This window comes from Sapajus apella, unplaced genomic scaffold, assembly GCF_009761245.1.
Source record: "Sapajus apella isolate SASKATOON/1434 unplaced genomic scaffold, GSC_monkey_1.0 scaffold4, whole genome shotgun sequence".
In the NCBI taxonomy this organism is placed as follows: Eukaryota; Metazoa; Chordata; class Mammalia; order Primates; family Cebidae; genus Sapajus; species Sapajus apella.
Genome location: NW_022436944.1, coordinates 16,888,822 through 16,915,774, shown reverse-complemented (window position 1 = coordinate 16,915,774; position 26,953 = coordinate 16,888,822). Strand labels below are relative to the sequence as shown.

Sequence of the window (26,953 nt, the reverse complement as noted above, 5' to 3'; positions counted from 1 at the left end):
AAAAAAAACACCACAAAAAAAAAAAAAAAAAAAAAAAAAAAAAAAAACGTACTGAATGAGGCAGTGAGTGAGTGAGTGGGGGGCCTGAGGGTGCCAACAGTAGAGTGATGTACTTTGACTTTGTGACAGCTGTTCTTGGCAGTCAGTGATTGTCTTTTCCCTTACTGTTTGATTTTGGAATTTGAGTTCTAGAGAGTAGATAGGGCTAGGCTATGTCCCTGGGTAAGTGAAGGGATCTACAGGGAAACTCTAATTCTTTTGGAACTGTCACAGATTCAGCATAAGTGATTTCTTACATAAGTTTTATTCTTTGTATTTCAATTAAAAATGATTTGGAAGAACTTTCTAAAGCTACTATAATAAAAAGCTTTAAAGCATTAGATATTCCCTTGCTTGCTTCCTGACTCTTGCTAGGTGAATGTTTCCTTTGATGTGGCTGGTACCCCTTTCTGTTGGTCATTAGGTTGCGCCCAACGATGAAGCTGTGGTGACGCTGTTATGTGAATGGGCCGTGAGCTGCAAACGGTCTGGCAAGCATAGGGCCATGGCCGTGGCAAAACTCCTGGAGAAGAGGCAAGCAGAAATCGAGGCAGAGGTAGGTTCTGTTTTCTTTCTGCTTGTCGAATGCCCTAATGTAAAAATATTGTTTTGGGGAAGATAATTTTCTGTTACCCTCCTTATGTTATTCTTTTCCTCTTGAGGAGAAGAAGAAGGATGTAAAAATTTACGTAAGGAAGATTCCAGTAGTAGAATCTCTCTAAATTGATGTGGCCATTTTATATTCTGGACTAACGTAAAACTGGTATCTTTTGAAATAAAACTTTAGGCTGGGCACAATGACTTACACCTGTTGTACTGCCAGTACCATGGGAGGAGGGGGCAGGAGAATTTCTTGGGCCCAGGAGTTTGAGGCTGTAGTGAGCTATGATGTTGCCACTGCACTCTAGATAATACATTTTTAGATATAGACAGATTTAGGCTATTAAAATTACAAGGTAATCTATATGTAAACCTCTTCTGAAAGTGGAGTGTGTATGTTTGTATGTTCTGGAATAAATGCAGGAGAAAAGTGGTGTTAAAAAAAAACACGCAATACAGAAGGAGCAATGAAATATTTAGTTTACACCTTAACAGATAGGTGAGACTCTGTCTCTAAAAAAGTAAATAAATTTATAAAATTTTAGCATTTGATATAGAACAAAGAAATTTCTTTACTAGGTTGAAATATGCATACACATAACACATACACATATACATGTGAAAATGTATATAAGATACACCAACTTTTATGAAATTTACAACTACATAATATTTTGGTGGATTTGGATATATTTTCTTGAGGCAGTTATGATTATGAGATTATAAATACCAATTTGTATTGCTTTTGAGATTATGTTCTGGCCCCAGAGAGAGCAGTTAAAGCCTTGGAAGTAATTTATAAGGGAAAAAGCAAAACTAACTTTGTCAACATTAGCTTTTGTTGAAGGGAAATTTTCTTAGCAGGCCTTCTTTTCTGCCTGTGAATGTTGGCAGGGATGGCCACAGGGAATGTATGTATGTCACCTGACCAGGTCCTTGTCATTTCTCACCTGGCAACTTTGAGGCATCTTAACCTAATTTCTCTGCTTCCTCTACACAGCAACTGCTGATCTTTTCACAATGCAAATAGATCACATTGTGCCCTTACTGATACTCTCTGTGGCTCCCAACTGTGGCCTTTGCAGCATCACCTGAGCTGCCAGCCTGCCTTTTCCACCTCATCTTGTGCTCTTCTCCCCAAGGTCACAGCTCCAGTCACCTTGGTACTTCTATCCCTTCAATACACAAAACACACTGCAACCTTGAGGCCTCTGCCCTTGTTGTTCCTTTTGGGCAGCACACTCTGTTCCCCAATCTCCGCATACCCAGCTTCTTCCTGGCATTCCCATTTCAAGAAGTCTCACTTCCTTTCCAGCATTCCCAGCTCAACATGTGTCATCTCGGGAAGGTCTTCTGTCACCACGTGATCAAAGTTAATAGCGTTCTACCCCTCAGGCACTCTTTCTCACATCACTGTTTTACTTTCCTGTACATTCATCTAGTTAATCTGCTGATTGTTTAATACCTTCCCCCTCTAGAAGGTGAGCTGGACAGCAGAAAGCTCACTCATCTTATCTTGTTCAGTGTTGTGTCCTTGGCACAGAATAGTGCTCATTGCATAGTAGATGCTCAGAAGGTGTTTGTTGCGTGACTGGATGAGCCTTAACTGGCTCTCTGTGTTGCTGATAATACACCTCCTTCTTGTGAAAAGTGAAATAGGAAGTAAAATGAATTAGGAAGAACATTTTACAGACATTTTTCTCTTCCTGTTAGTAAAGTTGCGTTTACCAAAAACGAGAGATATTGAAACTGGGGCTTGAAGATATTGATGTTAAGGTGTAAACTAAATGGCCCATTGCATAGTGGGCAAATTAGGAGAAGCCTTTTATTGCTTTTCTTCCATATATTATGAATAGTTGGACTCTTCTATGGTGAATTGCAATCCATAAACTTCAGTAGCTAACATGGAATTTCTCAAATATTTCATTGCTCCTTCTGTATTGTGTGTTTTTTTCTTTTACACCACTTTTCTCCTGCCTTTATTCCAGAACATACAAACATACACATTCCACTTTCAGAAGAGGTTCACATATAGATTACCTTGTAATTTTAATAGCTTAAATCTGTCTGTATCTAAAAATGTATTCTCTCAGAGGTATTTAAGATAATTAACTTTTTGTTAAACATTACCATCTTTAAAATTTGACTTTCACAAAGAGATAATAGATTGGAGAAATATCTTAATATGATATTTTGATATAATGAATATCTTGATATTAAAGAGTAATGAAAATGGGAATAAACAAAGGAATACAACAAAGAATAGAAAACAAGGTTCTGGTCTTGTGTAAGTGCTGTCTTTAGGAAAATAGAAGTTAAATAATTTCCGTAGAAAATAGAAGTTAAATAACTTCTGTGTTTCATCAACTGTGGACATTCCCAGAGGTTCTGAGTGATATTATTGGTGGAGTGTAATGAATAAGTGAAATAATATTATTAGGGGGATTATGTTGGCATTCTCTGTTGATACCGTGTTTCTCCAAACACACTAATAAACCCTCCTGACAAAAAAAATTCAATAATGTATGCCCCAATATTTTTCAGGGAGAATACAGTTAAACATGAACTATTTAAAAATGAAGATAATCTCAAATTATTTTTAGCAATTTTGCATAGGGATAATGAATAGTTTGTTGTACTATAATATATTTACTGGGCACTCAGACGATACTGTGCAGAGTTTATAAGTCACACGAATAATGTTTTTCATGGGTGGTTTTTGAAATCATTTGAGTTGTTCTGGGGAAGTTGTTTCTAACTTTTAGAAATTTGATTCACCTGTGATGCGTGGTCCTTAAATAAGTGCAGGCATATCAGTTAATTTTACATGTTTTATCTGGGCAGTTAAATGTTGATTTAAAAAATTACAAATTCATGATCCGTTATGACTGCACTTATCTTCTGTAATTAACTTCGCTTATTTATTTTTAATCTGCAGAGATGTGGTGAATCTGAAGTCTTAGATGAGAAGGAGTCTATTTCTTCATCTTCTCTTGCTGGATCCAGTTTGCCTGTTTTCCAGAATGTGCTGCTAAGATTTTTAGATACACAGGCCCCCTCTTTGTGTAAGTAGAGAAAACTTTTTGCCTCTAGGTCTTAAATAAGGGATTGATCTTTTTCTTTTTTGAAGCTGATTCAATTTTTAAAAATTTGTGTCTTATTTAACACTCTCGGCACTGAATATATGTTTTACTGAGCACAATTTTGTGACATGTTTTTTTAATGGAGACTTTTAGGCAATTTAAAAATTGGTCGAGCTTCAAAGACTTTAAATTATTTTTTAAAAGTTACCTCACTACTTCATCTAAGGAAGTAAGGTCCTGTGACATTTGCTGTATATTGATTGTAATTTGGAATTTTCTCTTTATTAGGAGTTTTCTAAATTTCTTATATTCTAGTTTTTGCTCTTAAACATGGGGGTGAGGGGAAGGAAGCAACAGTACTCTATAGGCAGAGACCTGGTACAAGGAGGTAATTTATAGATGACTGCCTGCTTCAGTACATTCTCTGGGATGTTTATGTCATCTCAGCTCTTTTTCTGCCTTTTTAGTGAGGAGTTGAGGGTTTCTGGAATAAACAGCCACCCCGTGGGTTCAGACTGTGGGTGAACACTTTTGAAATACTGTGTGAGCTATGTAGGCTTAATAGTATTCTGAGATTTTCCTATGACAAAATGCAGCAGGGAGAATCTTACAATAGACAACAGAAAAATGGCAAAAGATAAAAAGCAATAGAAAGGGGAGAAAAAGGTTGGGGAGGAGGGAGACTCTTGTAAAGAAAGAGGTAAAGCAGCAAGCAACAGTACTCTTCTGAGTCCTCTGAGGAGGGGCCTAATTTCGGGTTGAGTTTGCCAGTGAGTTTCTTTGAGACAAGGGGCTTTCTCAGTTATTTGGCGGCTTCTAGGCTGGAAGGAGAGCAGCCACTGGAGCTAATCCAGTGGTTGGAATATAGGGAGGAGTAATTCATGGAAAAGAAAGGATGTGAAAGAAACGTGAAAGGACAGAAGAAATCCCTGATAGCAGAAAATAGATTGTCAGGCATGAAGTTAGCAGTTGTAACTTACCTTGCCTCCTGGGGGAGACAACATTTGCCCTTTGCTTCTCCTTTCTTCCCCATTCTTGTTTTCTCTTTAGGAAAAACTCCTTCCTCCTGTGCCTTTGCTAGTTCATCTCATTTACTGTCTGTGAGCAAAAGGTGATCTGTTTTCTGAGAGAGGCTGCTTCTCACTGAGTTTGGTACTGAGCAAGAGGAAACATTTAGGTTCAAGGTTTAGGAAACTAAGCTTTAATATTCCTTGGACAAATGTGTCTCCTATTGGTGTTTTGTGATATGTAATGATACCAAGGATTGAGCTTTGCAGGTTAGTCTTAAAAATTTTGAATCTTACCTCAAAAGTAGAGACACAAAACTTTAGAGTGCAGTGACAATAGTGAAAGTCATAATGTGAGTTAAATAGGCTAGTTATGAATAAAAATAATCTGCAGAGCTCCATCTTTGTGTCCTTTTTATTGAGTTGTTCCTTTTTCTTTTCAGTGGATCCTGCTTACATTTTTTTCAAACACCATTTAAATTGTGGTTCTGTTGTAAAGTCTCCTTTGAAAATGTGCACCCATATTCCCACAACTGCACAGACACACTCAAGCTAGAAAAAGCAGTCATGAACTGTTTTATTAGTAAAACAGAGGACAGCAGTCTAGTCCTGCTGCCTTTTTTTCTGATCCTGAAATTTTGCTTGTATTGTTAGTACTCGAATGGCTATTAAGGACTACTATCTTTTTTTTTTTTTTTTTTTTTTGAGACATAGTCTCACTCCTTCACCAGGCGCCAAACTGGAGTGCAGTGGCTTGATCTTGGCTCACTGCAACCTCCGCCTCCCGGGTTCAAGCAATTCTCCTGCCTCAGCCTCCCGAGTAGCTGGGATTACATGCACGTGCCACCATGCCCAGCTAATTTTTGTATTTTTAGTAGAGACAGGGTTTCACCATGTTGGCCAGGATGGTCCTGATCTCTTGACCTTGTGATCCGCCCGCCTCGGCCTCCCAAAGTGCTGGGATTACAGGTGTGAGCCATTGCCCTCGGCCAAGGACTACTATCTTTAAACTTGTAATCGTGTTTACCATACTGAATATTTTTTCAATTACAGTGGGACAATCAAAACCTGCCTGTCAGTTCTGTGCAAAATGCTAGTACCTCAGTAAATCTTTCAGTAAATCTTTTTTTTTTTTTAAAAGATTGATTGTGAAAAGTAATGAACATATTAAGCCTTAGTAATTAGCTTTTTTCTACTATCCAGTCAAGGAATTCTTGATTGAATTTGTTTCTCTATAGCGGACCCAAACAGTGAATGTGAAAAGGTAGAATTTGTGAACCTGGTGCTGCTCTTCTGCGAGTTCATCCGCCATGACGTCTTCTCCCATGACGCATACATGTGTACCCTCATATCTCGAGGAGATTTGTCAGTCACTGCCTCGACCCGGCCACGGTCACCAGCAGGGGAAAATGCAGATGAACACTATTCCAAGGATCATGATGTGAAAATGGAGGTATGGCCCTGGATACAATGCCTCACTCCCACAGAAACTAACCTCTGGTGGGAACCACGTTCAGATAGGTTATGTAGTGGTAGAAGAGTGATGGCTTTTTGTTGTATTCCTTTGCTCCAAAGCTTATTTATCTCTGCTTCTGAGGTGGGACAGACATTTACACTATAGCTTATTATGTCTTACAGAATTTCCCTTTGGATACTATAAAACTGTGATGAAAATATTTGACAGGCAATAACTTTTTCATAGGACTGGAATTATATGCTTTCAGTTCTCAATGTTTCTAATTTCTAGTTTTTCTTTAACATTCCATCTCGAAACTGGACTTGTTTTGACCTTTGTCAGCTGAGTTTTCATTCTAAGAATCGTCTTTTCCCTAGTTTATCATTCATTACTTTTATCACTCTTTTATACATAATGGGAAATTCTATGTTAGTCATAACACATCGTATTTTCATTTCAGTTAATTAAAAATTTAATCTCTATTTCTCAAATGTTATAGAAGTGTTGTTTTCAACAAATTATTTTATACTACGAGCGTGACTTTATAATTTTCTGCCAAATTCTGATATTTTGGATATTATTCCAGATACTGAAATTTTCAAGGCAAAACGATGGAGGTGGTGATAGGAAATTGTAGAAAATGACGAGAACTTGTGATGATTACTTAAAAACTGACAGTTTAGGTCAGGCTTGGTTGCTCACGCCTGTAATGCCAGGACTTTGGGAGGCCAAGGTGGGTGGATCACCTTAGATCCAGTGTTTGAGACCAGCTTGACCAACATGGAGAAACCTCATCTCTACTAAAAATACAAAATTAACTAGGCATGGTGGGGCATACCTGTAATCCCAGCTACTTGGGAAGCTGAGGCAGGAGAATCGCATGAACCCGGGAGGTGGAAGTTACGGTGAGCCAAGATTGCCTCATTGCACTCCAGCCTGGGCAACAAGAGCCAAACTCTTGTCTCAGAAACAAAACAAAACAAAACAAAACAAAAACCTGACAGTTTAGGCAATATACCATTATTTTAAAAAATAGTAGCTATATTTGTAATTAAAAACCTGATAGTAGAATTGCAGACATGGATTCATAGTTCATACTGTTAAGGTTTGTTTTCAAAATGGTGTAGGGTTAAAAATTTTTTTTTATATAAATGCTTTTCTTAATTTATCGACAGTAGAAATTACAAAGCTAAAAACTGAAGTTCCTTTACCTATTTACATGTTTTTATCCTCCTGCTTTTTCTTTCCTATTTTATAGATAGTAAGGTATCTTATATCTCAGATATAGTCTTATATTTTTCTTAATAAGAAGAGTTGGTTAGTATGTGATGGGAAATAGCCCAGTGAAGGAAATTGTGGATGCTTTGTTTTTAATCAGGATGTTCGTGTGCTCTTCTTTTAAAATATCATGGAAGTTAAATTTTCTGACCATGAGGAAAAAGAATGTGACTGTTTAAAGCAAGGCATTTCTTAAAGCTTCCTTCAGTTTGCGGAGAAGAAGACAGTATGGGGAACAAAAGACAGAGATGGTTAAAAATCCCACTGTCATGTTTTAGCTTCAGTTTCTTGATGAACTCCAAAACTCACAATGTTACTTTCTTTCTCTGGCAATTATCAGGAACAGAGTATTATGGCGCATATGGGCATTGACTCAGGAACCACTAACATTTTTGATGAAGTAGACAAGAGTGACTTTAAAACTGACTTTGGTTCGGAATTTCCAGTAGGTTCAACCTTCGATTCTTATTGACAATTAAGAATTAACCCGCTCCCATCCCAGCCTGTCTCCATCCTTCTGTTTCTCAGAATGACTTGTGCATTTGTGATATGTAATCTTGCCATATTCCTCCTTTGGTACAATTGTCATCTCACACAGTTGGGTCATCCTCAGTTTTGGTTGCATGGCCTACCCTAAATTATAATACTCCTGCCCTCCTAATTGGCTGTCTTACTCTTTTATTCATTTTGAGATCATCATCATCTCAGTAATGCGTGAAGGTAGTTTCACCATGATAGTCCATGTTGATTTGCTATGTATGTCTTCAACTTCTATATAATAGCTTTTGTGGCTTTAGGCTTATTATACATTCTTCTAGTTTATTTCAATATAGTTATAATGTGTTCTTCCTTGTGAATCACCATATATAACTTTAAAAAATATTGTTTGGAGTACAGACTGAAACATTTGTGTCTATTATTCATTAGTCTTACTAGTTTATTATTTACGCATATGTTTCTGTAGGAAATGTAGTCCTATGAGGAAAACACTTACCCATAACTCTGCTTTTATCTTTAGCTTTCCAGGGTAGTGTAGACGTATTTCTTATGTGTGTGGTTGTCATGTTCTCGTCTACAAAATAGAGGGTGATGTTCACATATTCTTACTGATCTGAATTTGAATTTTGTGGAAATTAACACATTTTCTTCATATTTTTTGCTCAGTGTTTAAGTAGGAAAATGTATGTAAGTGTCTGATGTGTGTGTTTTGGTATGTAGAGCACTGTGGTTTGATTTTGCTTACTTTCATTTACAATCTCCAACATTTGTTTTACATGACTTAGATTTTTTCTCCTATGCCTGGAGAGTCCTGTGAGAATGCCAACACTTCCTTGGGCAGAAGAATGTCGGTTAATTGTGAGAAGTTGGTGAAGAGGGAAAAACCAAGGGAATTAATTTTTCCATCTAATTACGACCTCCTTCGCCACTTACAGTATGCAACACATTTTCCTATACCTCTGGTAAGTCATTGCTTCAATTAGTCTACACCGTGATATTATAAGATCAATAACAGTTGAATGTCAGATTATTCAACTATCTTCTTGACTGATACATATTGATAGCAGGTGAGTTTTTTGCTTTGCTCCAGCCTCTGTTCTAATTCTAGTCTTAAGCTTATACGCTGATGTAGTTCAAATTTGTAGTGATATCAGTGGCTAATTAGATTTAGAAAATTTTCTATATTAGTATCCTTTTATTGAAGAGCATTTGAATCACTGCAGGTGATGTCTAAATGTGTTTTCTTTTTCTTTATTTTTTTTTTTGAGGTGGAGTTTCGCTCTTGTTGCCAAAGCTGGAGTGCAGTGCCGCGATGTCGGCTCACTGCAACCTTTGCCTCCCGGGTTCAAGCGATTCTCCTGCCTCAGCCTACCGAGTAGCTGAGATTACAGGAGCCTGCCACCATGTCCAGCTAATTTTTTGTAATTTTAATAGAGATGAGATTTCACCATGTTGGACAGGCTGGTCTCAAACTCCTGACCTTACGTGATCTGCCCGCCTCGGCCTCCCAAAGCGCTGGGATTACAGGTGTGAGCCACTGGGCCCAGCCTAAATATGCTTTCTTTAATTTGAAAGTAAATTTACTTAGTAGCTTTTATGGGCACTGTATTATGGTAGGTAATTCCACTCAGTAAGAATTTTGAGGCATAAGAAAATTGGGAGACAAACATCAAATAGCAAGCACTCAAATATGTGTATAATTGAGTAGAAACTCAAATTCCCACTGGAAGATGAGTCAGTTGACATTTCTGGGCCCCTTCCACTCTCAAAGAATGAGTACTGGAGAGAACAGGAGCATTTTAGTTGAAAAATTGGGTAAGACTTCACAGAGATTATTTACTAGATAGGCTCGGCTTTGGACTGTTTGAATTTAAGAATTGAATAGCAAATGTGAAATTCTTGGCAGAAAATTTACTGCTTGAGTCTTAGCAGAATGATATGCTTTATTCTGAAGGGTAACAAAATTGGTTTCTTAATATTAGAAATAAAAATTGGGCCAAAATTTGAAAAAAATGTTTATTCTTGGATTCACTAACTTTTTTTCTGGATTTTTATTTTCCTAGGCATTTTTTTTTAAATTGTACTTTAGGTTCTGGGGTACATGTGCAGATCATGCAAGATTGTTGCATAGGTACATACATGGCAGTGTGGTTTGCTGCTTCCATCCCCCGCCGGTCACCTATATCTGACAATTCTCCCCATATTATCCCTCCCCAACCTCCCCACCCCATGCTGCCCCTCCTTTATCCCCCCTAACAGCCCCTATTGTGTGATGCTCCCTCCCTGTGTCCATGTGTTCTCATTGTTCAGCACCCACCTATGAGTGAGAACTTGCGGTGTTTGATTTTCTGTTCTTGTGTCAGTTTGCTGAGAATGATGATTTCCAGATTCATCCATGTCCCTGCAAAGGACAGGAACTCATCGTTTTTTATGGCTGCATAGTATTCCATGGTATATATATGCCACATTTTGCTTGTCCAGTCTGTCATCAATGGGCATTTGAGTTGGTTCCACGTCTTTGCTATCGTAAACAGTGCCGCAGTGAACACACATGTGCACTTGTCTTTATAACATAATGATTTATAATCCTTTGGCTATATACCCAGTAATGGGATTGCTGGGTCAAATGGGATTTCTGTTTCTAGGTCCTTCAGGAATCGCCACACTGTCTTCTACAATGGTTGCACTAGTTTACACTCCCATCAACAGTGTAAAAGTGTTCGTATTTATCCACATCCTTTCCAGCATCTATTGTCTCCAGATTTTTTAATGATCGCCTTTCTAACTGGCTTGAGATGGTATCTCAATGTGATTTTGATTTGCATTTCTCTAATGACCAGTGGTGATGAGCATTTTTTCATATATTTGTTGACCTAATGTCTGTCTTCTTTTGAAAAGTGTCAGTTCATATCCTTCGCCCACTTTTGATTGGGGTTGTTTGTTTTTTTCTTGTAAATCTGTTTTAGTTCTTTGTAGATTCTGGATGTTAGCCCTTTGTCAGATAGATTGCAAAAATTTTTTCCTATTCTGTTGGTTGCCAGTTCACTCTAGTGATTGTTTCTTTTGCTGTACAGAAGCTCTGGAGTTTAATTAGGTTCCATTTGTCTGTTTTGGCTTTTGTTGCCAGTGCTTTTGGTGTTTTAGTCATGTAGTCCTTGCCTATGCCTGAGTCCTGAATGGTTTTGCCTAGGTTTTCTTCTAGGGTTTTTATGGTATTAGGTCTTAAGTTTAAATCTTTAATCCATCTGGAGTTAATTTTAGTGTAAGGTATCAGGAAGGGGTCCAGTTTCTGCTTTCTGCACATGACTAGCCAGTTTTCCCAACACTATTTATTAAGCAGGAAACCCTTTCCCCTTTGCTTGTTTTTGTCAGGTTTGTCAAAGATCAGATGGTTGTAGATGTATGGCGTTACTTTTGAGGCCTCTGTTCTGTTCCATTGGTCTATATATCTGTTTTGGTACCAGTACCATGTTGTTTTGATTACTGTAGCCTTGTACTATAGTTTGAAGTCAGGTAGGATGATACCTCTGGCTTTGTTCTTTTTACTTAGGATTGTCTTGGCTATGTAGGCTCTCTTTTGGTTTCATGTGAAGTTTAAGGTGGTTTTTTCCAGTTCTGTGAAGAAGGTCATGGGTAGCTTGATGGGGATAGCGTTGAATCTATTAATTACTTTGGGCAATATGGCCATTTTCACGATATTGATTCTTCCTAACCAAGAGCATGGCATGTTTTTCCATCTGTTTGTGTCCTCTTTTATTTCCTTGAGCAGTGGTTTGTAGTTCTCCTTGAAAAGGTCCTTTACATCTTTTGTTAGTTGTATTCCTAGGTATTTTATTCTCTTTGTAGCAATTGTGAATGGGCGTTCGCTCCTGATTTGGCTCTCTGTTAGTCTGTTATTGGTATATAGGAATCCGTGTGATTTCTGCACATTGATTTTGTATCCTGAGACTTTGCTGATGTTGTTTATCAGTTTAAGGAGATTTTAGACTGAGATGATGGGGTCTTCTAAACATAAAATCATGTTGTCTGCAAATAGAGACAATTTGACTTCCTCCTTTTTTAATTGAATACCGTTTATTTCTTCTTCTTTCCTGATTGCTCTGGCTGGAGCTTCCAATTCTATATTAAATAGGAGTGGTGAGAGAGGGCATCCTTGTTTAGTGCCAGATTTCAAAGGGAATGCTTCCAGTTGTTGTCCATTCATTATGATACTGGCTGTGAGTTTGTCATAAATAGCTTTTATTATTTTGAGATACCTTCTGTCGATACCTAGTTTATTGAGAGTTTTTAGCATAAAGCGCTGTTGAATTTTGTCAAAGGCTTTCTCTGCATCTATTGAGATAATCATGTGATTTTTGTCTTTTGTTCTGTTTATGTGGTGGATTACGTTTAGACTTGCGTATGTTTAACCAGCCTTTCATCCCTGGGATGAAGCCTACTTGAAGCTTTTTGATGTGCTGTTGTATTTTGTTTGCCAGTATTTTATTGAAGATTTTTGCGTCAATGTTCATCATGGAAATTGGCCTGAAGTTTTCTTTCTTGGTTGAGTCTCTGCCAGGTGTTGGTATCAGAATGATGTTGGTCTAGTAAAATGATTTGGGAAGGATTCCCTCTTTTTGTATTGTTTAGAATAGTTTCAGAAGGTGCAGAACCAGCTCCTCTTTGTACTTCTGGTAGAATTTGGCTGTGGACCCATATGGACCTGGACTTTTTTTGGTTGGTAGGCTATTAATTGCTGCCTCAACTTCAGCCCTTATTATTGGTCTATTCAGGGTTTCAACTTCTTCCTGGTTTATGTTTGGGAGGGTGCAAGTGTCCAGGAATTTATCCATTTCTTCTAGGTTTACTCATTTATGTGCTTAGAGTCGTTTGTAGTAATCTCTGATAGTAGTTTGTATTTCTGTGGGATCGGTGGTGATATCCCCTTTATCATTTTTTATTGCATCTATTTGATTCTTCTCTCTTTTCTTTTTTATTACTGTGGCTCGTTGTCTGTCTATTTTGTTGATCTTTTCAAAAAACCAGCTCCTGGATTTATTGATTTTTTGAAGGTTTTTTTGTGTCTCTATCAACTTCAGTTCTGCTCTGATCTTAGTTATTTCTTGTCTTCTGCCAGCTTTTGCGTTTTTTTCATCTTGTTCCTCTAGCTGTTTCAACTTTGATGATAGGGTGTTGATTTTAGATCTTTCCTTCTTATATGGGCATTTATTGCTGTAAATTTCCCTCTAGACACTGCTTTAAATGTGTCCCAGAGATTCTGGTATGTTGTGTCTTTGTTCTCGTTGGTTTTGAAGAACATCTTTATTTCTGCCTTCGTTTCATTGTTTATCCAGTTGACATCCAGGAGCCAGTTGTTAACAGTTTCCATGAAGTTGTGTGGTTCTGAGTTAGTTTCTTAATCTGGAATTCTAATTTGATTACACTGCGGTCTAAGAGACTGGTTGTTATGATTTCCGTTCTTTTGCATTTGCTGAGAAATGATTTACTTCCAATTATGTGGTCAATTTTAGAATAGGTGTGATGTGGTGCAGAGAAGAATGTATGTTCTGTGGATTTGGGGTGGAGAGCTCTGTAGATGTCTGTTAGGTTTGCTTGGTCCAGATCTGAGTTCAAGTCCTGGATATCCTTGTTAATTTTCTGTCTTGCTGATCTGTCTAATATTAACAGTGGAGTGTTAAAGTCTCTCACTATTATTGTGTGGGAGTCTTAGTGTCTTTGTAGTTCATTAGGAACTTGCTTTATGTATCTGGGTACTCCTGTATTGGGTGTGTATATGTTTAGGATCGTTAGCTCTTCTTGTTGCATTGATCGTTTTACCATTACCTAGTGCCCTTCTTTGTCTCTTTTGATCTTTGTTGGTTTAAAGTCTATTTTATCAGGGACTGGGATTGCAACTCCTGTTTTTTTTTTTGCTCTCCATTTGCTTGGTAAATCTTCCTCCATCCCTTTATTTCGATCCTATGTGTGCCCTTGCATGTGAGATGGGTCTCCTGAATACAGCACACAAAACGTCTGGACTTTTTATCCAATTTGACAGTCTGTTTCTTTTGATTGGGGCATTTAGCCCATTTACACTTAAGGTTAGTATTGTTATGTGTGAATTTGATCCTTCCTTTTTGATGCTAGCTGTGTGTTTTGCCCGTTAGTGGACGCAGTTTCTTCATGGTGTCAGTGGTCTTTACCATTTGGTACGTTTTTGGGGTGGCTGGTACTGGTTGTTCCTTTCCAAGTTTAGTGCTTCTTTTAGGAGTTTTTCTAAGGCAGGCCTGGTGGTGACAAAATCTCTCAGCAATTGCTTGTCTATAAAGGATTTTATTTCTCCTTCACTTATGAAGCTTAGTTTGGCTGGATATGTAATTCTAGGTTGAAAGTTGTTTTCTTTAAGGATGTCGAATATTGGCCCCCACTCTCTTCTGGCTTGTAGGGTTTTTGCCCAGAGATCTGCCCCGAGTCTGATGGGCTTCTCTTTGTTGGTAACCTGACTTTTCTGTCTGGCATCCTTAGCATTTTTTTCCTTCATTTGAATCCTGGTGAATCTGACAATTATGTGCCTTGGGGTTGGTCTTCTTGAGGAATATCTTTGTGGTGTTCTCTGTATTTCCTGGAGTTGAATATTGGCCCGGCTTGCTAGGTTGGGGAAGTTTTCCTTAATAATACCCTGAAGAGTGTTTTCCAGCCTGGATTCATTCACTCTGTCACATTCAGGTATGCCTATCAAAGGTAGATTAGATCTTTTCACATAATCCCATATTTCTTGGAGGCCTTGTTCATTTCTTTTCGCTCTTTTTTCTCTAATCTTGCCTTCTCGTTTTATTTCATTGAGTTAATATTCAATCTCTGATATCCTTCTTCTGCTTGGTCAGTTTGGCTATTGAAACTTGTGTATGCTTCGCGAAGTTCTTGTGTTGTGTTTTTTAGCTCCCTCGGGTCATTTATATTGTTATCTAAGTTGTTTATTCTAGTTAGCATTTCATCTAACCTTATTTCAAGGTTCTTAGTTTCTTTGCATTGGGTTAGAACATGTTCTTTTAGCTCAGAGAAGTTTGTTATTACCCACCTTCTGAAGTCTGTTTCTGTCAATTAATCAGACTAATTCTCCATCCAACTTTGTTCCCTTGCTTGTGAGGAGTTCTGATTCCTTGGAGGATGAGAGGCATTCTGGTTTTTGGTGTTTTCATCGTTTTTGCACTTGTTTCTTCCCATCTTCATGGATTTATCTACCTGTGTTCTTTGTAATTGGTGACTTTCAGATGGGGTCTCTGAGTGGACATCTTTTTTGTTGATGTTGAAGGCATTTTTTTCTATTTTTTAGTTTTCCTTCTAACAGTCAGGCCCCTCTGCTGTAGAACTGCTGGATGTCCACTCCAGACCCTGCTTGCCTAGGGATCACCTGCGGGGGCTGCAGAACAGTAAGGGGTGCTGCTGGTTTCTTCTTCTGATATGTTTGTCCTAGAAGCATACCCGCCAGATGTCAGCCTGAGCTCTTCTTTGTGAGGTGTCTCTGTGTATATATGGGGATTGGGGACCTGTTTGAGGAGACAGTGTGTCCCTTATAGGAGCTCAAGTGCTGTGCTGTGAGCTCCATTGTTCCTTTCAGAGCTGCTAGGCAGGTACCTTTAAGTCTGCTGCAGTAGAACTCATAACTGCCCCTTTTCCCAGGTGGTCTGTCCTAGGAAGGTGGGGCTTTATTTATAAGTTTTTGATGTGCTGCTGCCTTTTTTCAGAGATACACTGCCCCTAAGGAGGTAGTTAAGTCACAGTCCGCCAGCAGAGATGTTTCTGAGCTGCCTTGGGCTCTGCCCAGCTGTTGTGTAAACTTCCTTGTGGTTTTGTTTACAGAGCTGTAGTTAGAACTGCCTCTGTAATGGTGGTCTGCCTCGATAATGGTGGACTGCTTCGGTAATTGCAGACTGCCCCCATAGCGGCGGACTGCCTCGGTAGTGGCGGACTGCCTCGGTAAGGGCAGATGCCTTTCCCCCCCACTGAGCTGGACTGTCCCAGGTCCAGCTGTGCTTGCTGCAAAAGTCTCAATCCAGAGCATTTCATATTGCTGGTGTTTATGGGGGTGGGACCTGCTGAGCCAGATCACCTGGCTCCCTGTTTCAGCCCCCTCTTTTTCAGTTGAATGGGCGGCTGTCTCCCAGGCCTTCCAGGCGCCAGTTGAAATGGCCACCCAGATCTGTGTGAGTTTTTGTGTGGAAACCCGCGGCACCGGCTGAAACAGCTGTGTTGGAGACTCATGGTGCTTTTCAGTCTGGGAATCTCCTGGTCTGTGGGTTGTGAAAACTAATTTGGGAATGTGGTGATCACTTACCCTCTATATTGTTCTTGCTGGGAACTGCACTCCAGAGCTGTTCCTATTCAGCCATCTTGGATCTCCTATTCTGGATTTTTATTTCAAGTGCAATTTCAGTGAGTCATTTTTTTCATTGGGTGTTACTTTTACATATAAAAAACGTGATTGTAGGTGTATTATGTTACTTCCTGGGTGCCTTCTAGGACTTTTGATCTGCAAAACTGAATATTCTGTTAAAGTTGTTTCTTGATTTAGTTGGTATTTTGGAATATCTCCTGAAATGACTTTCAAAATGACCAAACCTATATATTTTTTTCTTATTACAGTTAAAAGTCTGTTTTTTTTGGTAACTTTTCTATGTCCAGAGCCATTTCAAAACTTGCCAAATTACCAAACCCATATTTTTTTTCCTTATTACAATTAAAAATCTATTTTTTGTTAATTTTTCTATGTCCAGGGCTATGTCAAACTTTCCATAGTTTGTTCTTGTTTATCACTGTCTGAATGATATCTACCATTTTCAACTCTTACTTATAGACATTATTCTTTTACCATACAATGGAATAACCTCACAGTTTATTTAGGGGAGCTGAGAGGGTAGCCTTATATTTTAGAGATGTATCCTGATGAATTTATAGATGAACTGTCATGATGTTTGGGATGTGTTTTTAAAATATTCAGGATAAAAAAGGGAGACAGTATTAACATCCAGAGTTTATTTAATAGTAATGTACCATTGTTAACTTCTTAGTTTCAACAAATGTACTGTAGTTCTCTTAAGTCATTTATAATGGAGGAAATTGGCTGAATGGCATATGGAACTCTGTGTACTATTCTGCAACTTCTCTGTAAATTGGAAATTACACTAATAAAAAGTTTATTTAAAAGAAAGAATAAAACGGTGGTGATAAATAAAGCAAAGATGGAAAAATGTTGAAAGTGGTTGAAACTGGTTGAATGGTTGAGGGTTATGTATTCCTTTCTTGGGTAAGCAGAGCTTTGCAGGTCTTTTTCCCAGGTGTCTGGGTGTCAGAGTAGGACACTAAGCCTCAGCTGCTTTACTCTGTGGTTCCTGTGACCTTGGTTTCACAGTTCTTCCCTGCATTTAACGTTCTGCTTCCTTGGAAGAAAGAGCTTAAATTATTTTCAGTGACCAAGTGTCATAATGAATCATAAGATAATTTAACTGTAATGATTCATGAAATAATTCCTAGTAGGATACATTTATTTAATAGCTTTGTATCACCAGTTGCACTAAACTCTCTATTACCATGAGTGCAATTCAGAAGAAGCCAAAGGATATGCTACTATAACATTGATGTTAGGAATGCTACTAAGAGTCTGGTTTTTTTTTTCTTCCCTTTATAAAAAGAAAAAATATGACTAGCTTGTCATGTATGTGAGGAGACTATAAAAATATGGTTAAGAAAAATGTTGTCTGTCTCCCCATCTCTTCTATGGGGCCCTACTAAGTGAAGACTAAGGAAAAGAGGAATAAAGGGGGCTTGACCGAAGATTCAGAAAAATGGTCTCATGATGCTATTCTGTGAATAATATCTTGATTTGCCCATTAGTAAAGCATGTTTCTTAGACTACCAACAAACACAGGTTCTAATGGATAGGCATTCTACCAGCCTCCAGCTGAGGTAAGTCATTTACACTGTGTCAGATGTGTGAGGCTGCTGGAGTTTCTGTCATTACCATTAGCTAGCTAGAATTGTATAGCATTATCTTGTTGTACATTTTTTAATAGGTACTTTATGCATTTTCTAATTTATTATTCACTTCAGAGTCAAAATATATTTATGAAATTTTAGATAGGATTTTCAAGCTTCAGAAAGTAATTTGTGAAATACAAAAATGAGTTTGGAATCCAGGTTGTTTCCTAGCTTCCAGGAACACCATTTCTTAATCATTGCAGCTAATGCAAATGGATTTACCAGCTGTTTTTTTTTTTTTTTTTTGTATGTGTGTATGGAATTTCACTCTTGTTGCCCAGGCTGAAGTGCAGTGGTGCAATCTCGGCTCACTGCAATCTTCATCTGCTGGGTTCAAGCAGTTCTCCTCTCTGAGCCTCCCAAGTAGCTGAGATTACAGGCATGCACCACCACACCTGGCTAAATTTGTATTTTTAGTGAAGACAGGTTTTCTCCCTGTTGGTCAGGCTGGTCTCAAACTCCCAACCTCAGGTGATCTGCCCGCCTCTGCCTCCCAAAGTGCTGCCATTACAGGGGTGAACCACTGTGCCCAGCCACCAGCCGTTTTTATATGGCTTTATTTTACTAATGAAATAAAAAAAAAACCACAAAGTCATCATGTATGTGTATCTAAATTTTTCCAGTGTTGTTTTTCCTAATAAGTCTTTTATTTAATGCTGTATATTCTTTCTGCATCACCAGCAGTGGAGAGAATTTGATTAGAGATGTGACTCTGAGAGCTGAAATCACCTATACTTCACCGTTTTTGTTTGTTTGTTTTTGAGACACAGCCTCACTCTTTTTGCCCAGGCTGGAATCCAATGGCGCATTCTTAGCTCGCTGCAACCTCTACCTCCCAGGTTCAAGCTGTTCTTCTGCCTCAGCCTCCCAAGTAGCTGGGATTATAGGTGTGCAGTATCACACCTGGCAAAGTTTTGTATTTTTAGTAGAGATGGGGTTTCACCATGTTGGCCAGGCTGATCTCTAACTCTTGACTTCAACCTCGGCCTTCCAAAGTGCTGGGATTACAGGCATGAGCCACTACGCCCAGCTGGAGTTACCTATACTTTAAACTGGGGCACTGCGTGGAGTCAGGCTCGTCTTTCTGGACCTGGGCAGCGCTAAGCAGCCCAGCGTATGCTACGTTTCTAACATGGCCTTGCTATGTGAAATCAGTGTGTCTGTTTTATAAAGACCACCTGACTGGTGCTGTTTTACCATTGATGTGCTATTGATGTGGTTTTCTAGTACCAAAACACTAGTTTCAGTAGTTAGTATAACTTAACAGCTTCCTCTGAAATGTTAAAGGGCCTCTGTTTCATATTACTTCAAAATAGAAATGAGAAGTCACTAAATTTATTATTACAAACATTAGGAAGCCTTTATTTATAACTTACAGATAGAATATAAGTACATATAATACTTTAAAGGTTGTCTATGTTTTTCAAGCCTTTTTATAAATAAAAGGTTTTGGTTTTTGTGTTAGAAAAAAATTAGACATTAAAAATTAGAGGAATAATGAGCTGAAAGATTATCATCTTTTGAAGTGATGGATTAAAAATAAATCAGGCACAAGTATTTTTATGTAAGCTGCATTTTTAAAAAGTAATCTGAAAAGCTTTAAAATTATGTTGCTGGTGGGCTTTCTGGTAACTTACATGGAAATGATTTTTCATATTTTTATCAAGAAGTCAGTTCTAGACATTTAAATGAATAACTCATGAATACCTTTGGGTTTCTATCATGGACCTATTGGATTTCAAGGATATTGCAGGATTTTATATTGGTTCAATGAGACTCTTTAGTTTTTTGTACAGATATTTGCGTTAATGAGTATCAACAAGCATAACAGTACAAGCTTGACTTGTGTTTGGAAACAGGATTTCTAAGTGAACCAGTACATATTTGCTAACTACCTGTATTTTTTCATACTGAGTTGTTTTTTATCTTTCAAAACCATGAATTTATGATCCAGTAAGTCCAGAATTGGTAGCACGAAAAAAATCCTGTCTTTTATGCATTATTTTCACATCTTAATTTTTCTTTCTGAGCCTTGGTCCCTTTAGGTGAAGCAAAAGTCTCAGTGACCTTTAAACGGAATGCTTTTGAGAGATGATAGTACAGGATAGGATCAAAGCACAGGTTTGACACAGCCAGAAGCAGTGTGGCCTCTTTGGCTTTGAAGAGTGAAATCCTGGTTGAGCAATCAGTTATGACTTCTGTCTGGCTGAGGGTATATGGGATGCGGACAATATGATAAGGAACAAAGCATATGATGTAGCTTGTGGTCACTAAAAGTATGTTGATGAGGGCCTTTTTCACATTTGGGTAATTTTCATTATCTCTATTTGTGTAGAGCTGTCGAATTACAAGGCAGTTGGATATTAAAATGATGGCTGAGAAATTTAAAAATATTGCTACACATATGAAATTGGTTAGCAAATGCCAGTTTCTTCCAAATTCGTTTTTAAACTCCATACAACCCACATTTGACTTTTCCTTGATGTCTTTGATGGGAATCATCATATTTGGCACCATTATGAGAAGGACCATTAGCCACACAACGGTTGATATCATTTTGGCAAATCCAGGTTCTTGTATTCGGTAGATCTTGCAGCTGTGTATCAACTGAAGACAGCGATCAATGCTGACAAATGCCAAGAAGATAATTGATAAGTACATATTGATATAGATGAGGCAGGCTGTTACTTGGCAGTGGAATATCTTCAGCTTCCAAGGTGCGACACCCAAATCAACAACAATTTTCACAGGTAATGCCAGAGTAAGCAGGAAATCGGCTGTAAGCAAATTAATTAAGTAGATGCTCACACACCTGTGTTTAGTATTCTTCTGTAGAAAAGCCCAGGTTGCAAAACAACTTCCGATAATTCCAACAAGGAAAACTAAATAAAAAAAATACGTGAATGGCTCTAGATCTTTATAAACTGGGCAGAAGAATGAACTGTTTGTCATCTTGAGGGAAAGTAAGGATGACTGCTGATTGAAAAGAAAAAATTCTAAGTTTAGACTCTGTAAAAGAAACAAGAGAAGGGAGGTTAGTAATTAAAATTAGCAACTATTTTGTTTGAAAGACATTTGTCCACACAATACCATTATCCTTCTAGTTCTTAGATATAATTTCATTGATGAACTTACCAGACCATGTAGCCTGGTGAGAACATACTAGATTATGAAGAAGCCTGGGTTTTCCATTGTCTGATTTTGTGACTTTCAGGAAACCCCATGCAGGTTTGCTTTTAGTAGGGATATTTTCAACCTCGGGTTTTCTATTCAGGTAGTTCTTTTGTTACCAGTTGGGTTGGAAGTTAGTTTGCAGAGGAGATAAGTGAACTGAAATTCTGAGAAGTAGAGAGAGGAAACTAGGTTTGTGGTTGAGCCTGAGGAGCCTTCAGTGAGGCCTTCTGGTTATTTTCTTGTTTTGTTTTTTGTTTTCCATAGATTAATGTAGCTCCTCAGTCTAGGAGAACCCTGGCTGACAGGGGAGGTAAGGAGTTCATGGAAAATTGTAGTACAATTTTAAAAGCATTATTTAAAAATAGGTGTTTCATTGTGTAACCTGTTGGAAGGTTTTCAAAAACAAAATTTATTTCATTTTTCTTTTTAGCAAAGGGAGTTGAATAGAATGTGATCTTAAATTGATGCTTATTTCCTTCATTTTCATTTCTTTAGTTTCTTAATGGCCTTTTCATCCTTCAGTTTCTTAATGGTCTAGACCTCTTACATCCAGTATTGTGACCTCTACCAAGTGCAGCTATTGAACATTTGAAATATGCACAGTCCAAAGCAACTTATGCTGTAAATGCAAAATACATGCTGAATTTTGAAGATTTAATATATAAAATATTATAAAAAATAGTACAAGTAGTACAAATTATACTGTTTTATATAAACAGTACAAAATTAAGTATCTTTAATATCTTACTAATATTTTTTATATTGAGCCCATGTTGAAATGTTTTTTGGTATATTAGTTTAAATATGTTATTGACATAAATCTCTCTTGTTTACTTTTACTTTTAAAATACATTTGTTAGAAAAAACTAAATTACCTTTGTAATTTGCATTATCCTTCTATTGAACAGTACTGATATAGATGTTTCTGTCAGTGTTTTTGAGTATTTTCATAAAAAAAAGTATTTTAAAAGCTACCAGAACGTGGATGTATGTTCATTGATTACAAAATCCTTGGAGAAAGATTTAGTTACATTAGTATCAAAACATCTAACAGTTGAATTGTTTTTTTTTTTTTTTATGTGGGCTTTAAAGCAGTTAAAAGCCCAAAAACATAAGACATTCCCCTTAGAACTACTGTTCTACTTACCATTGATAATGACAGTGAAATCTTGTCATGCTCCTCCCAAATCTGGAACATTGGGTGGATTTGTAAACTCAAGTTAAACTGATAAGGCTCCCTTTGACCTGGTCTAGTCAAACTTACATACTTAAGAGCTAAGGGTAGATTAGTAACCTTTCTTGTGCTTCCTGTTGGTGTGGGTCCTCCTTTTGCACATTCAACAGTGTTCTGTTATTTTAAAGACCTGAAGATTATTTTTGTATTTTAGCAAGGAAAAATTTTATAGTACAATCTTTTTAAAGGTAGCAAATAGTAAGTTATGGTGACCAACATAGAAGGCCAAATCAGCTACTCTGAAAGCTCCCTTAATAAGAGAATAAAACTTCTGTCTTTCTAAAAATTCTCCCAACTATTTAATGAACCTTTGTGTGCATTTGTAATGAAACAATATATGCAGATTATTAAGGCAGATGTACACAAAGCTTTCTAAATTAAAGTGCTACTTAAAGGCTACATGCCCTTTCTCTTTCCCTACCTGAGTTAGCACCTTAGAGTCCGTGAATAATCTCATCCTTTACCAAACTGAATGAAAATATTTAAGCACTTGCTTTGTATCTGACATTATGCTAAGTGCTTTAGGTGTACTTATGTAACTTCTTTTCATTTCCATAAGGTAGGTGTTGTTATTGTCCCTGCTTTACAGATGAGGAAACTGAGGCATAATGGGGTTACATACCCAAAGTTATGTAGCTGGTAGGATACAAAGCCAGGATTCCAACTGAGTAAGTTTGATCTCAGAACCACATTCAAAACCACCCCAAAATACTGCCTCAATAATAGTAATAATAGTAGGTGATGATAGTAATGATAATGGTGATGATGATGATGATGATGATGATGATGATGATATCTGCCAATCTTTACTAAGGGCTTACTGTATGGGCAGGAATTATGTTCTAATCAAGTTTTAAGTAATAAAGCTGAAATAAACTATTCATTTTTAACTTTTTACCAAAATACTAAGGAAATAAGTATAGGCTTTTCATGTATTTTGATGTTTTATGCATACATCCACACACACGCATGCCGTACACACACACACACACACACACACACACGAATGCACATTTAAAAACAACCCTAGGTCCTTTCCAATAAGTTTAAATCAGCTTTACTCTCAAAGCTCCCATAACCTAGTTTCTCTCTACCATCTTGACTATCTCTTAATCCCAGATTAGAGATAGTGCATGTGATAGAAATTTTGGGATCATAGGATTTTAAAAATGGATGGGATCTTTATAAATAGCCTCTAGTGGAATCCCCAAGTAAGTTGAGGAGATGGAGGGCTGGCCCTGGTTCCTCAAGCTTGCATGTTCAGGCCGGACTAGGATCTGCTCTTATTGATCATCGTCTGAGCTCTCTGCCTTTATCCTTCCTGTTCCTGAATCCCGCTTATTTCAGGGCTTTAAGGAAGCTCCTCATATCTGAAAACTACTCTAGGCTTTACCGATGTCCTTGGCGACCATGAATTTTGATAGTTACCATTTATTTGAACTTTGGAATTTTGAACATACTTTTCTTTATGTGAAAAACTAGTGTTGGTGTGCATTGATCACGTATCACATCTTTGCTTACTGTTACTTTCTAAGGACCTAGGATTTTGGCTTATGGTTTTTCTTTTGCTTTTTCTTTTCTTTTTTTTCTTTTTTTTTTTTTTTTTAATTTGAGACCGAGTCTTGATCGGTTGCCAGGCTGGAGGACAGTGGTGTGATCTTGGCTCATTGCAACCTCTGCCTCCCAGGTTCAAGCGATTCTCCTGCCTCAGCCTCCTTAGTAGCTGGGACTACAGGCATGCGCCACCATACCCAGCTAATTTTTTGTATTTTGAGTAGAGGCGGGGTTTCACCAAGTTGGCCAGGATGGTCTTGATCTCTCGACCTCATGATCCGCCGACCTTGGCCTCCCAAAGTGTTGGGATTACAGGCGTGAGCCACCGGGCCTGGCTTTGGCTTATGTTCTTTTATTTCAAATATTACATAAAAATAGTGACATAATAATGTGTTACTTTAAGTGCTCCATTGATTGTACAACTATAAAATAAGACTATTATATCAATGAGGCTTATATGATAAAGAGAAGAATTAGAATAATTTCTTTTAATTTTCTCTGTAACTAGAACTGATGATATATACCATACATGAATGATTTATTAGAAACAAATAATTCAGTATTTCTCAAGAATCATGGAGCATCTCCCATTTCTCACATTTGCATTTATGAACTTTTGTTAAAATTACAGTGAAAAACAATTCTGTTTAAAATTTTTGCTTATGTAGATTTGAGGTTAAACAATCGTGTAATAACATCCTGTGTTCTGTGTCACAAGTTTGAGAACTAAGTGCTTAATAAATATTTTACTAGACAGTTATTTGCCAGTGAAAATGTGAGATACCCAGAAGTAGCCAGCAACAATAAAAGGTTTTAAGTGTCTCTGTATTTTGGATAGAGTGCCCATTGCTTAGAAAATAAATAAACTGATTGGGCACAGTGGCTCACGCCTGTAATCTCAGCGCTTTAGGAGGCTGAGGTGAGTGGATCACTTGAGGTCAGGAGTTCAAGACCAGCCTGGCCAAGATGGTGAAACCCTGTCTCTACTGAAAATACAAAAATTAGCTGGGTGTAGTAGCACACATATGTAATCCCAGCTATTTGGGAGGCTGAGGCAGGGGAATTTCTTGAACCCAGGAGGTAGAGGTTGCAGTGAGCCGAGATCTCACCATTGCACTCCAGCCTGGGTAAAAAAGTGAGACTCCTTTTCGAAGAAAAAAAAAAGAAAATAAATAAATTTATTAGATGTTCTATGGGAGTCACAGTGGAATTTTCTTGAAATTACCTATTGTAATGTTTATAGAGGAAAGTCATCTTAAGGGCTGTTGTTCCCTGTTGTGAAGATTTACAACGTGGCCTCTATCCACCCAGTTATAACACTGAGTTATGCTCACCCAGGTATTCAGTCTGGTGTCAGTTATGCTGTCTTTTGGAGACAGATGAATGGGTTCATCAGAGAAAAGAAAATAATAGCATCATTCACAGCTAGGACCTATTTAGAGTTTAAAAATTGATGCTTTCTTATACAGCCTGACTTTTTCTATTTATAAGCTTTAAATACTAAAAATAACAAATTTCTTTTTCATGGAAAAGCATTTGAGCATATTAAGTATTTAAAAAGACATACCTGGGGCTGTCTTCCGTGAGCCTCAGCAGCCCTTGCTGAACGTCTTCAGAGAAGCATGAGCTGTTTGGTTAGCCACAGCAGTAGCAGCCTCATTGCAGGCTGCTGGCTTTACTAAAAATTTCCTTTTCTTTTTGTGTGGTTTTAAAATGTTGCATATTGACGTAGATGAAACTGTGGTTTGCAAGTAGTTTAACTGCATTAAAGTCTCCTAAAGAAGTTTTTTTTTTTTTTTTTTTTTTAATATATACAATTATATGTATGCTTTCTTAAGCAATTCACTTGTCATATTTTTTAGAGAAAAGATCTTTGTTTGTGTAATTTAGTACCTAGTCTTTTTTTTTTTTAAAGTATCCAAGATATGTTCTATGTCATAATGATTTCAAAGATTATCACTCTTTATGTTTTGACAGAGATTAATAGTTAAAGATATAAGGTGTTTAAGCAAATGTTTCTTCAGTATACATAGTAATGAAGTTTTTCAAAGTTAGAATTTAAAAAATAGTTGCAGTTTGTATCCCTGCTGAGACATGCATTATTAAAAAAACAAACAAAAAGATGTGTTTTACAGAGTCTGCTAATGTATATGTTTTATTTATCTTCTTTTGTGTTCATTATGGAAAAATCTGGAAATAGAAATAAAAAAGGAACATCATTATGCAGAGAGATAATTACTGTTAATATTTTTGGTACAGAAGTTTTAAATTTTTTCTATGCTTATGTATACCCACTTAAGTGTTATTCATACTATTTTATAGTTTATAATTTTTCACTGAAGAATATATTGCATATTTTCAATTTATGAGACAACTTGTTACAAGTATTTGTCTATTTGACTGAAACAGCATAATAAATTGAAATAGTATTTAGTAATTAATAGAGTGTATATAAAGGAACCCTATCATATATATTTAAATTGTTTGGTTAAATGTTCGTTGTGTTTTTGGCTGAACAAATGTTTACTGAATGTCTGAAAGGCGACTAGCATAGTGGGGGACCTAACAAACTTATTTTCAAGAGTTCTAAATTTTCTGATTCGAAGTTGATGTGTATAAATGCAAAGTTATTTCCTGGTTAGTTAGGGTCTGGTTTCTTCTAATGCTTCAGTGGCTTGGTAGGTGCTTTGATTTCTTTTAATAATACTTGGTCAGTTTTCTAGGTAAGAAAAAATAAGATACCTTTCCAGGATCTAAAATGGATCCCTTGGTATTAGTTTTTAAAAAGAAAACTCTCTCAAAAGATGAAATGAGAAGTATCTAGCTAGGGAGAGTTTAGGGAAGGTCTAAGGAGACTTTTGAAAAAAATGTAAGGATGCTTATGATGATATTGGTCATGTTTCTAGTATTCTGACATTCTCCTAAATTCGTATGATTATTATTTGCCAGTGAGGACTATAAATGATAAACATGAAGGGAAAAAGCAAATATTTCTCCAACTTTTTATGTTAAGAAC

At 37.3% G+C, this 26,953-nt stretch overlaps 2 protein-coding genes across 8 annotated transcripts in view; one reads left to right on the top strand and one right to left on the bottom strand.

Annotated features, from left to right (window-relative positions):
* The window catches only part of MED12L (mediator complex subunit 12L), a 363,897-nt gene that overhangs the window by 104,680 nt on the left and 232,264 nt on the right, over nt 1-26,953 (top strand). For 5 of the 7 annotated variants that reach the window (XM_032263069.1, XM_032263074.1, XM_032263079.1 and 2 more), the window contains exons 12-16: nt 464-595; nt 3,578-3,704; nt 5,968-6,182; nt 7,804-7,908; nt 8,747-8,923. In XM_032263069.1, coding sequence (XP_032118960.1) covers nt 464-595; nt 3,578-3,704; nt 5,968-6,182; nt 7,804-7,908; nt 8,747-8,923 — 756 coding nt within the window. The remainder of the gene's footprint in view (nt 1-463; nt 596-3,577; nt 3,705-5,967; nt 6,183-7,803; nt 7,909-8,746; nt 8,924-26,953) is intronic. The other 2 variants (XM_032263096.1, XM_032263086.1) reach the window with 1 other exon arrangement.
* On the bottom strand, nt 19,395-25,627 carry GPR171 (G protein-coupled receptor 171). The gene is made up of 2 exons (XM_032263232.1): nt 25,505-25,627; nt 19,395-20,984 (listed from the first exon to the last, which is right to left on the bottom strand). Exon 2 carries the CDS (start codon nt 20,925-20,927, stop codon nt 19,968-19,970), a length of 960 nt encoding a protein of 319 aa, XP_032119123.1. The 5' UTR covers nt 20,928-20,984; nt 25,505-25,627; the 3' UTR covers nt 19,395-19,967.